This window comes from Bison bison, unplaced genomic scaffold (assembly GCF_000754665.1).
Source record: "Bison bison bison isolate TAMUID 2011002044 unplaced genomic scaffold, Bison_UMD1.0 scf7180017864135, whole genome shotgun sequence".
NCBI lineage: Eukaryota > Metazoa > Chordata > Mammalia > Artiodactyla > Bovidae > Bison > Bison bison.
In genome coordinates, this window is record NW_011494707.1 from 4364948 (window position 1) to 4376191 (window position 11244).

At 42.8% G+C, this 11244-nt stretch overlaps 1 protein-coding gene across 5 annotated transcripts in view; it reads left to right on the forward strand.

Annotated features, from left to right (window-relative positions):
• The window catches only part of VEPH1 (ventricular zone expressed PH domain-containing 1), a 276656-nt gene that overhangs the window by 4587 nt on the left and 260825 nt on the right, over positions 1-11244 (forward strand). For 4 of the 5 annotated variants that reach the window (XM_010839863.1, XM_010839866.1, XM_010839867.1 and 1 more), the window contains exon 2: positions 4710-5006. In XM_010839863.1, coding sequence (XP_010838165.1) covers positions 4818-5006 — 189 coding nt within the window. In that variant the 5' untranslated portion in view covers positions 4710-4817. Of the gene's footprint in view, positions 1-178; positions 326-4709; positions 5007-11244 lie in introns of those variants that run through there. The other variant, XM_010839865.1, reaches the window with a different exon arrangement.

Below are 11244 nucleotides of genomic sequence, written 5' to 3' on the forward strand. Positions count from 1 at the left end.
CATGAACAGAGGCAGTTTTGTTTTCGCTGTTAAAAACAACTCGGCTTTACCGGAGCAGTTTGTTTCACCCCAGGAAACAGAGCCTTTGACTCAGAGGTAACTCTCCACTGGGTGAGGCGCAGCCTGTCACCTGACCACTCCGGAGCTGCCGGTGGCATATCGGGCTGCATTCCTAGAATTCTTCCACCCGGCGCCACAATGAACAACTTCAGGTTCACTGAGCTGAGTGGATTCCACTTGCGGTGCCCTCGGACTCCGATGCCCACCCAGCCTCAAAATAGATCGCTGAGTACCCGCAAGGGCCCCTTTGAGGAGTAGTACGCAGGTAAAGCGCGTTGCGGGGGACAGCTGGGATCCCCGGAAATGTGTCCCCCATGGTGCAGAAACATTTCTCTTTGCGGGGTTCTATTTCTCCATACAGAAACCCCATTTGTCAGCCAACACCCGCTTAAGAAATGTAGACCGAATAATGAGAACTCGGGTTTCAGATTAGGGTCTCTTATTAAAGATTAGGGAAAGAATTTAGGAGAGCCAAAGCCGGGGATAAAAAGGAATTTTGTAAGCCAGTTTTTGTAATACAGAAAGTACCAGATTTGGAGCCTGACCTACTTGAATGTGAATCTTGGCTCTGTCACCTGGGGCATGATATTTAACCTCACCAGTCCTGTTTCCTCTTTGGTAATAGTATCTACCTGCAAGGTTGATGGAAGATCTGAGAAGAAAGTGTCCAGCAAAGAACTTGGTACAGAGGAAGTGTCCTAGTGTGTGTATATACACATGCTTCTGTGTGTGTACGGCAGGTGCATACATCCACATACAGAGAGGTCACAGGACTATGACATTCAGAAGAGTAGGAAGTTTCCCAGAAGATGAGGTAAATTTTGATTTGGCTCTAACCCTCTGGGATGTTGCAAAGAGAGCAGTTAGAAAAGCTACACACCTGAACAAAACACTGACCAGAGCTGCTGAAAGATAAATAACATGCCTTGTTGATTCTTGTCCAGGAAAGGGCAGACTGGATGCAGGCCACTCTTTAGATGAGGATGGATGGGAAGGGAGGCAGCTCAGTAATTATCATATACAGTCATGTATGCACCTGTACTCAGTCCTGAGAGGGCTTTGTCCTGGGAGATCAACTGCTTTCAATCCTGGCTCTGCAACTTACTCAGCAGATCCCCCTGGACTGCTTGTTTTCATCTCTGAACATCAGTTTCTCGTCACATGGAATTGTCCTGAGAATTCAGTGACTCATTATTTGGGAAGTTCTTAGAGTAGTGCCTGACTCATGGTAAACACCCGCTGAACACCAGCTGGTGGTGTCATTATTTTACAAGGTGCTTTTTTGTGTGTTGTCTGTTTTGATCTTTAAAAAGATAAGATAGATTCGGTGTGCCTTGGACCCATTTTGCAGATGAGAAAACTGAGGCTTGGGAAAGGTAGAGCATGAAGCCAAGGCCCAACAACTACTGAGTAGCTGAGCTAGAACTTCAGTCTGGGTCCCCACACAAGTAGGTGACCCAGTGTGCACTGGGCACACATGCATTGAAGGACACCTCTCCTAAAAGTTTTGGCTGAACACCATTTCCTGCACATAGCCATTTCCTTATTATTTTCCCCTAGGAGATATCGCTCTCTCTTATACTTCCCCAAACTTCCTTTGTAGTCTTAGGGGACTTTTTTCTCGGTCATCCTTATAATGTAGAATGTTTGGTACAAGTCTCCTCTCTCACTCCCTCACCCCTGGATGTGTGAATGTCTTCATGTACAGCTGTGTGTTGAACAATGATGTTGGACATGGCAGACACACAATTGGAAGCATGAGTGTGGGGCTCCACACCAGGTGTCACTGCAGGTGTGAAAAAAAAAGAAGGAACCCAGATGAACCCTGTGGTTCTCCAGCACGTATTTCTGCTTCTTCTCAGAGCTTCAGCTCTGCTATGTCTGGGGCAGCTGAATCTGCTGCTGGAAGTGCCTGATATTGACCAACGAGCTGACTGGTCAAGATGAAGTAATTTCCATCCAGTGTCTTACTTTCCTGAATATTATTTCACGGAGACACTGTCATTGCACATGTCTGAGGCTGGGGGATAGGGAGAGCAGGGGCAAATCCAGGAAAACATCACCTTAATTTTTCTTGTAGATACTGCAATTCACCCTTTCACATTTACCAGGGTGCAAAGGACTTTGTGGGCTTCCCAGGTGGTGTTAGAGGTAAAGAACCCACCCACCAACGTAGGTGATGTGAGAGACACTGGTTTGATCCCTGGGTCAGGAAGAACCCCTGGAGGAGAGCATCGCAACCCACTCCAGTACCCTTGCCTGGAGAATCCTGTGATCAGAAGAGCGTGGTGGGCTACGGTCCATACAGTCGCAAAGAATGAGACATGACCAAAGCGACTTAGCACAGCCCAGCACAAAATACTTTGTAGGAGCCTCATTCTCTGCTCACCCCAGCCCCTGAAATCTTCCCACTGCTCTTGTTCTTTTCTCATCCTCGAAGCCCCTCTTCCTTATTACATTTCTGCTCTTTGATTGCCCTAAATCCCAGGGTATATATGGACAAGGATGCAGGGTCAGTGTAGGAGGGAAGAGGAATTCATTTTCTTGCTTTATGACTCTACCCATATCTTTATCCTTAAATGTTAACAATGCTCTCTATTCCTAAGAGTTGCCTCACATGGAGCCTTACGTGTCATCATCAGTCCAGGGTGGTTATAAACTGGAAGCCTAGCTCTGGAGTCTGGGTCCAAATCCCAACTCTCCAGTCTCCTAGCTCTGTATCTTGGACAAGTTATTTAATGCCTTGAGTTCCTCATCTATGGGCTTCCCTTGTGGTTCAGCTGGTAAAGAATCTGCCTACAATGCTGGAGACCTGGGTTTGATCCCTGGGTTGGGAAGATTCCTTAGAGAAGGGAAAGGCTACCCACTCCAATATTCTGGTCTGGAGAATTCCATGGACTGTATAGTCCATGGGGTCACAAAGAGTCAGACACGACTGAGCGACTTTTATATACATGCATACATACCTCATCTATAAAATAGGAATGACATATCCTCATAGCATTGTTATGAGGATTAAATGAATTAGTGTTTACAAAGTATCGAGGGCCTGGCATATAGACAAATATATCTAAATATTGGGCCTCATTTTAGAAAAGTGACACTCTATACTTTCTATGGAGAAGGGAAGAGCAACCCATTCCAGTATTCTTGCCTGGGAAATCCCATGGACAGCGAAGCCTGGTGGGTTACAGTCCATGGGGTTGCAAAAGAGTCAGACACAACTTAGCAGCTAAACAACAACAATACTTCCTAAATTTTTCTGAAGCTGGTAGATAGTGCAAAATTTGCATGTACACAATACTATCCTTGAAATCTCTTCAGTGGCCTATGAGTTGCACCATTTGGAATACTACTGATAGTTTCTTTGTTAAGTGCCCGATGAAGGATTTGGCTTGCATTTAGAGATATGGAAGGTATGTATCTTTAAACTTGAAAACTGCATTCAGCACCAAGAAATGCTGTCTCAGTGATAGCTCAGGGGAAGGTCTGAGACACCCAAGGGAGCAGCAGACACTCCTTTTCACGCTTGTTCTGGGGACCACATTCAGCCTGAAATGCTGGGCAGAACTGCCTGCTGCTTATGTTACATAAATCACTCTCAGCTCTCACTCTCTGAACACGTGGTGGCATTTTTAAGTTACCTGTATGTATGAGGTGGCTCCATTCTCATGTAAAGTGCAGGAGAGCCCACTGACCTGAGATCAGAACAGTACTGCCACAGCTACCAGGGGTCTTGAAGAAGTCTTAAACTTCCCTGGCTCTGAAATGATTGCTCAGGTCTCCGCTAGTGCAAATGATCTGTGGTTTTATGAAGCCCAGAAGGAAGCTGATGAGAATAATCAGTTATTTATTTGGTACCATTACCTTAATCTCTGTGGGCTGTTAACTGAGTAGAGACTACAGTGGGACTTTATTATTTCAACTGTGGGGACAGAGGGAGGGTTGCCAGATCCCCAGACCCTTCCTTTTCAGCCTTCATTGCAATATTCTCACCTTCAAGCTCTGTGTTCAAGTTCATGCTCATGTTCTATAGAGATTTATCTCGTGTCACACTCCCAGGCAGAATTCTTTATTTCACTGCCATTCGTTTAGAGAGTACATAAGAACTGAGGATTGAGATCACCTTCTGGGTTGAAGTTCAGGAAGTTTCTGTTATCAATATAGCACTGAAGCCCAGCCAATAAAGTTAAGTTAGGCATCAGTTTCCACATCCAGGAAACAGGTATTGGGTCTAAAAGGTGTTTCCTGTGTTCTCTGTTCCTTTCATTGCCCTTTTCTGTTTGGTTTCCATCAGAATCTATTTGAGGAAATCTGGCAAGTATTGGGCATATTTGTTGCTGGTCCACTTGTTTCCTTGTGGCAGGAAGAGAAGGAAAAGGATATAGAAAGGAGAAAAGTAGGTTCTTAAAAAGCTGCTCTTAAAGGATCAAATTAAATTCTGGAAAAATAGAATCATCTTTGACATGGCTTTTTGAGACAAAATAAGAAAAGAGTTCTTTTGAAGGTCATCAAGCCAAAATCTGTTGTTCCATGCACATTTCCAAATGTTTTTTTCTTTTCCTCTCTCTCTTCTGGGCACCAAGTTCACATTCTGAGCTCATGACATTCAGCTAATGGCTGTTTTGTGTCATTTGTTTCTCTTGCAGAGAGTGTCAAAAAAACCCCCTCAAAGTCTGGAGAAGAATGACCTTTCAAGGTATATGAAATCTATGGCCTGCCACATGTTTTGGTCTCACTAACCTCTGCTGACTGAGATGCATGGCCCTGGGCCTGCAGGCAGTCCACTGATCATCAAACCTCTCAGCATGCATCAACTCTTCAGACTGGTCTTGGGACAAAAAGACCTTTCGCGAGCCGGAGACCTCTTCTCCTTAGAGGACTCTGAGATTGAAGACAGCCTGACAGAAGCTTTGGAGCAAATCAAAATCATTAGCTCATCTTCAGTAAGTCAACTAGCTTATAGACTATATCCCTGAAACAATCTATTCTGGAGCTAAATGATTGTATATATTCTGGGGGAAAAGATCTTTGTAGAGGAAAGAGTAAGGACCACTCAGGTTGGTCTCTCTTAACTCTGCCCTGTGGTTTAGTTGGCATCTAAGAAATAACATCAGGGAAGTCTTTGACTTGAGGGGGAGGGGGCAGTCAGACTACCTTTTGTCCATCCATGGAGACCAGAACTCTGGAAATTGCAGGCCAGAGTGGAATTTTCAAAGGAAAAAAAAAAAGGATTGTCTAAAGGTTGTTTCTGTATCCTTGAGATGACACAGAGATGAGAGGGAGCAAATCTGAGGAAAAGCAGACCCACAAAGCTGCACAAGAGCATCAGTAAACAATGCAGGGTGTTGGGTGGGAGCTGAATAATGAAAGAAGGCAAGATGACACCTCCTGCCATGTAGGCAACAGGAGACAAGGATAACCATCACTCTACTGCCAGAAGTGACAGTTGCCCAGGGCTTAATAATGCTGATTCTGTTTACTTTCATATAACCTCCATTTTTTTAAACCTTCTCCTTGCTCTTTTTTCTATACTCCCCCCATTTAATTCAACTCACCCATTATTAGACCCCAGTTGTGATCAGACAAATTTAAAATCTCCATCAACCCGCCCATTCTTTCACTTCTCCTCAATGTCAGGATTATGTATCCTGAAAGCATGTTTCAAAGAGACTGGATGCAGAATGCCCAAGGTGGCTTGATGTTGACCTTCTTGGTTGTGTTTAGAGATTGGTCCCATTTCAAAGGCTAAGACCACCTAGTGTCCCCTCCCATCCTTTCAGCTTAACAGCTTTTCCCAACACTTGGCACAAACATGTGCCAGGCAAAGGAAAGAGACTGGACTTGAGCCATAAAATACTGAATAGCAAATATGTACATATTTCAGAGATAACAGCTTTCTTCCATGTCATAATGAAAAGATGTTTAAAAAGGCATAACAGCAACCAGTGCAGCTTCCTCCTCAAATCTGTCAGCGTGTTCTCTTTTTGGCTGCCATTAACATGCCAAGTCCCCCCAGGGACCAGTGAAGTCATTGCCTAAACAGTCTTCTTTTCTCAGGTAACATCTTTGACAGCAATTTTGTGTCCAGAAAATTAATCAACTTAGTCTGACTCAAAAAAAATAACAAAGCATTTCTCTGGTACATTTCCACTTTCTGAGTAGGATGTGCATGCTATTTTCAGCAACCCCTTCCGTCACATTCCTCTGGAAATAAATTGGCTGAATATACTACTGATTTCATCTAATAGAAAATATGTATATGCATGTGTATACACATACCTATCTGTATCTGTATTTCCCTGAAGCCTATTTCCACTAGAGGTCACTAGTGTCAGCGATTTCTTTTGTTTCTTCATGACTTGCAGTGTCTCACAGATGACAAATTCAGAATTTTAGGACTGGTGAGTTCTATTATGTGTCCCCATTTTTAACCATTAAGGCTGGTACCTCCTTTGTCTTCAAGAGCATTGTTCATCCTTTAAGCCCTCCACTCAGCATCCCAACCAGACTAGTAGGTCTGGAGAGCTAGCAGTTCTCCTGCAATCCTCATTTACTAACTTCTGTCACACCCTGTTTCTTCCATTCTCTGTCTGTACCAGGTGGCACTGTTGGTAAAGAATCCACCTGCCAATGCAGAAGACACAGGTTTGATCCTGAATTGGATCTTCTAGAGTAGGAAATGGCAACCCAGTCCAGTATTATTGCCTGAAAAATCCCATGGACATGTAGTTGCAGAGTCAGACACAAACTGAGCACACACAGACACACACACAATTGTGGCAAAGAGTAGATAAGTGGCAGGAAGAAAAGAATCAATTTTTTAAAGAGAGTTTTGATCATGCCAATCAATCCAGTTTTTAAATGCAGGGATCATGTTGATCAATCCAGTTTTTAAGTTGCTCATTGATTCTACTTATAAATATGTCACTGTTAGCATTCCTTCCCTCCTCCCTTCCTTTAAAAGCCAGGTCAAGTTCCATTGTTCCTGAAACAATTTTTAGTGTGTCTAGTTCTTAGTGATTGCTTTTTTCCAAAAAGACTTAATTACCCTTTTGCATTATAGTCCGTTCTTATAGAAAGTCATCTATTCATACATCCTCAAGTGCGATCTCTATATGGGGGAATCACTGATCTATGTTTTCAGCCTTCAGATCTCTTGCTAAACTTCAAGCTCATACTAATTGATATCCATCACATCAAATTCAATGTATCTAAATTAGAAGTTATCACCTTTCTTCCATTTATACTACCTTTTTACGAGATCTCCAGGTTTGAAACGTGGAGTCATTCTTAACTTCTTTCTCTCACTCTCTCCTTTCCTTGCCTTTGGCCTTGCCTTTCTCTAGTTCAATCTACTAACAATTACCAGCTTAAATTTCCCAAGCCAGATTTTGTTATATGTCTTTCCATTGTTCATGCCCTTTCCATGATGTCTCAGTGACTGTGATATTCAGTGACTAATACCAGCAATTAGAGCCTTGAACCACAGTACCTACTCTGTGGTTTCTTCTTGTAGCTGCATCCCATCCTTCCCTTATAACCAAGACCCACTAAATATTCCTTCTTAGACCTTTACTAATGACCTTGCATCTCAGTAATCAGTTCCACCTCTCAGTTCAGTTCAGTCGCTCAGTTGTGTCCAACTCTTTGGCGACTGCATGGACTGCAGCACGCCAGGCCTCCCTGTCCATCATCAACTCCCAGAGTTTACTCAAACTCATGTCCATTGAACCAGTGATGCCATCCAACCATCTCATCCTCTGTTGTCCCCTTCTCCTCCCACCTTCATTCTTTCCCAGCAATAGGGTCTTTTCAAATGAATCAGTTCTTCGCATCAGTTCCTCTTTATAAACATAAAACTGAAAGGGACCTTCTAAACTATCTTTTCCAACTTCCTTCCAGCACAGAAATCCCTTCTTCAGGATTCTTGACAACCAGGTGGCCTCTCCTTCTATGCAATGATGAGAACATGCTATGTTTCTGACTTTTTTTTCCTGGTCCTCCATTTTCCTTCAGTAAATTGTCCCTTTCCATTGCATGAACCCTTCCTTGATGGGGTTTTGAATCAAGTTCTCTACCTTGCCCTTTGCCAGGGAAGGGGGAAAGCAGGAGTGAGGGACACCTGACCCAAGATATGCCAATCAGATTTTCTTTCCCAGTGATTCTAGGAAAGAAATTAGCAAAGGGTGAGTTATTATGATGATGGTATTCCAAAGAGATAGTCCTCACTTCCTACCCTTCTGTGACTATAGCTGCCTCAGTCATTGCCTTTCTAAGGCTAAGGACTACAAATTCTCCTTGAAATCTGTCAGCCACCTCTTATCTTTTAATTATTTTATTTATTTTGCTTCAGTTATCCAGATTTTTTCTGCTGTTTATGATCAAAGAATCCTAACAACGAGATAGCTTGTTCTACTTTTGGAAGGTGAAATTGTTAGTGTGTTCTTCCTTTTAGTCTAATAAAATCTCTCTCTTTATAAATATTTTCTGTCCATTATCCTTTAGTCTGGTCTCTGCCCTTAACAATCAAGAGAATTAAACCTCTGTTGCTACAAGAACTTTAAACATATGCAGGTAGGCATCACAGAGAAGGCAATGGCACCCCACTCCAGTACTCTTGCCTGGAAAATCCCATGGACAGAGCAGCCTGGTAGGCTGCAGTCCATGGGGTCGCTGAGGGTCCGACACGACTGAGCGACTTCACTTTCACTTTTCACTTTCATGCATTGAAGAAAATGGCAACCCAGTGTTCATGCCTGGAGAATCCCAGGGACAGGGGAGCCTGGTGGGCTGCCGTCCATTGGGTCGCACAGAGTCGGACATGACTGAAGCGACTTAGCAGCAGCAGCAGCAGGTAGGTATCAAGTCTCACCTCTGGCTTCTATCTTCCCAGTTGACTATCCTTACTGTCCTTATATTTTCCCCTGACAAAGGAAGGCTCTGTAGCAGAGAAAAGTTACACCAGTCTGGTCTGAAAACACAATTTTGTCAGTACATGAGAAATGTTATTTAAATCATGCTGTCAGAAATATAAAATAGAATGCTGACTTAGTGATTTATAATGAAAAGTATAACTCATGTCCATCAGAATTCTTGTGTGTTCCATGCTGTTCTCTCTAAGTCTGTTTACTCAGTCTGTCTCTGTTACTGACTAGGCTTCTTCCTCCTGTATTTTAACCCATATTTTAGCCCTACCTCCCTGAGATTGTATTTAACTCAACTGTAAAGTCACCCATGTGCAGGTTGTGCCTTGGGTCAGCCTTCAGGGTTGTTTGTCTAATCCTCACAGGGCAACCTCTTCCAGATTCTTGGAATTGTAGCTCCCAAAGATTGTCTACATTCTCAGCATTCTGAGTACCCTCCCCTGGAATCTTTTATATTTATTATTGTAATTTATCATTGCCTACTACTTGAACCAATTGTTTGAAATAGTTGCTCATACTAGTCAGATATTTTGTTTCTAAAGCTTCTTTTCAATAGTAACATGGTGCAGTTGGCCACATTTATCCTGTGATATGCCAAGAACCTCAGGTTGAATTAAGACTTGAAATTAGATAACTTGAAAAAATGTTAAGTATATTATGTCACATCTTAAACCATTGAAATAATATTCTTATCTCATTTTAGAATAGCTATACCTTTGAAAAAACTATGATTTTGGGAATTTCCTGGTTGTCCAGTGGTTAGGACTCTACTTTCACTGTCAAGGGTCCAGGTTTGATCCCTACTCAGGGAACTAGGATCCAACATGGTGAGTAATGAGGCCAAATTAAAGAAAAAAAAAAAAACATGATTCTGTCCTGTACATTAGTTATCATCCCCAGCTTTGTATAATCTAGACATTTAGCAAGCAAGCCTTTAATCCTTCCCCCAAAGTCACTCACAAAAGAATCAAAATCACTAGATTTTGATCTGTAGTCCATGCATCAGTTACTCCAAAACAGAGCTGGAAAATATTTTATCTCTAGGCTTGCTTTGAGAAAATGACTTATTCAGAATTCTAAGCTCCCAAATGTGCCTTTAAGTTTTATCTTTTCATTTCAAGTCCTTTCTGGAATCAGTTCAGTTCAGTTGCTCAGTCGTGTCCGACTCTTTGCGACCCCTTGAATCGCAGCATGAGAGGCCTCCCTGGCCATCACCAACTCCCGGAGTTCACCCAAACTGATGTGCATCTAACGGTGATGCCATCCAGCCATCTCATCCTATGTCGTCCCCTTCTCCTCCTGTCCCCAATCCCTCCCAGCATCATAGTCTTTTCCAGTCAGTCAACTCTTCACATGAGGTGGCTGAAGTATTGGAGTTTCAGCTTTAGCATCAGTCCTTCCAGTGAAAACCCAGGACTGGTATCCTTTAGAATGGACTGGTTGGATCTCCTTGCAGTCCAAGGGACTTTCAAGAGTCTTCTCCAACATCACAGTTCAAAAGCATCAACTCTTCAGCGCTCAGCTTTCTTCACAGTCCAACTCACATCCATACACGACCACTGGAAAAACCATAGCCTTGACTAGGCAGACCTTTGTTGGCAAAGTAATGTCTCTGCTTTTGAATATGCTATCTAGGTTGGTCATAACTTTCCTTCCAAGGAGTAAGCGTCTTTTAATTTCTTGGCTACAATCACCATCTGCAGTGATTTTGGAGCCCTGAAAAATAAAGTCTGACACTGTTTCCACTGATTCCCCATCTATTTCCCATGAAGTGATGGGACCAGATGCCATGATCTTAGTTTTCTGAATGTTGAGCTTTAAGCCAACTTTTTCACTCCTCTTTCACTTTCATCAAGAGGCTTTTTAGTTCCTATCACTTTCTGCCATAGGAATGGTGTCATCTGCATATCTGAGGTTATTGACATTTCTCCTGGCAATCTTGATTCCAGCTTGTGCTTCTTCCAGTCCAGTGTTTCTCATGATGTACTCTGCATAGAAGTTAAATAAGCAGAATGACAATATACAGCCTTGACGTACTCCTTTTCCTATTTGGAACCAGTCTGTTTTTCCATGTCCAGTTCTAACTGTTTCTTCCTGACCTGCATATAGGTTTCTCAAAAGCAGGTCAGGTGGTCTGGTATTTCCATCTCTTTCATAATTTTCCACAGTTTATTGTGATCCACACAGTCAAAGGCTTTGGCATAGTCAATAAAGCAGAAATAGATGTTTTTCTGGAACTCTCTTGCTTTTTCCATGG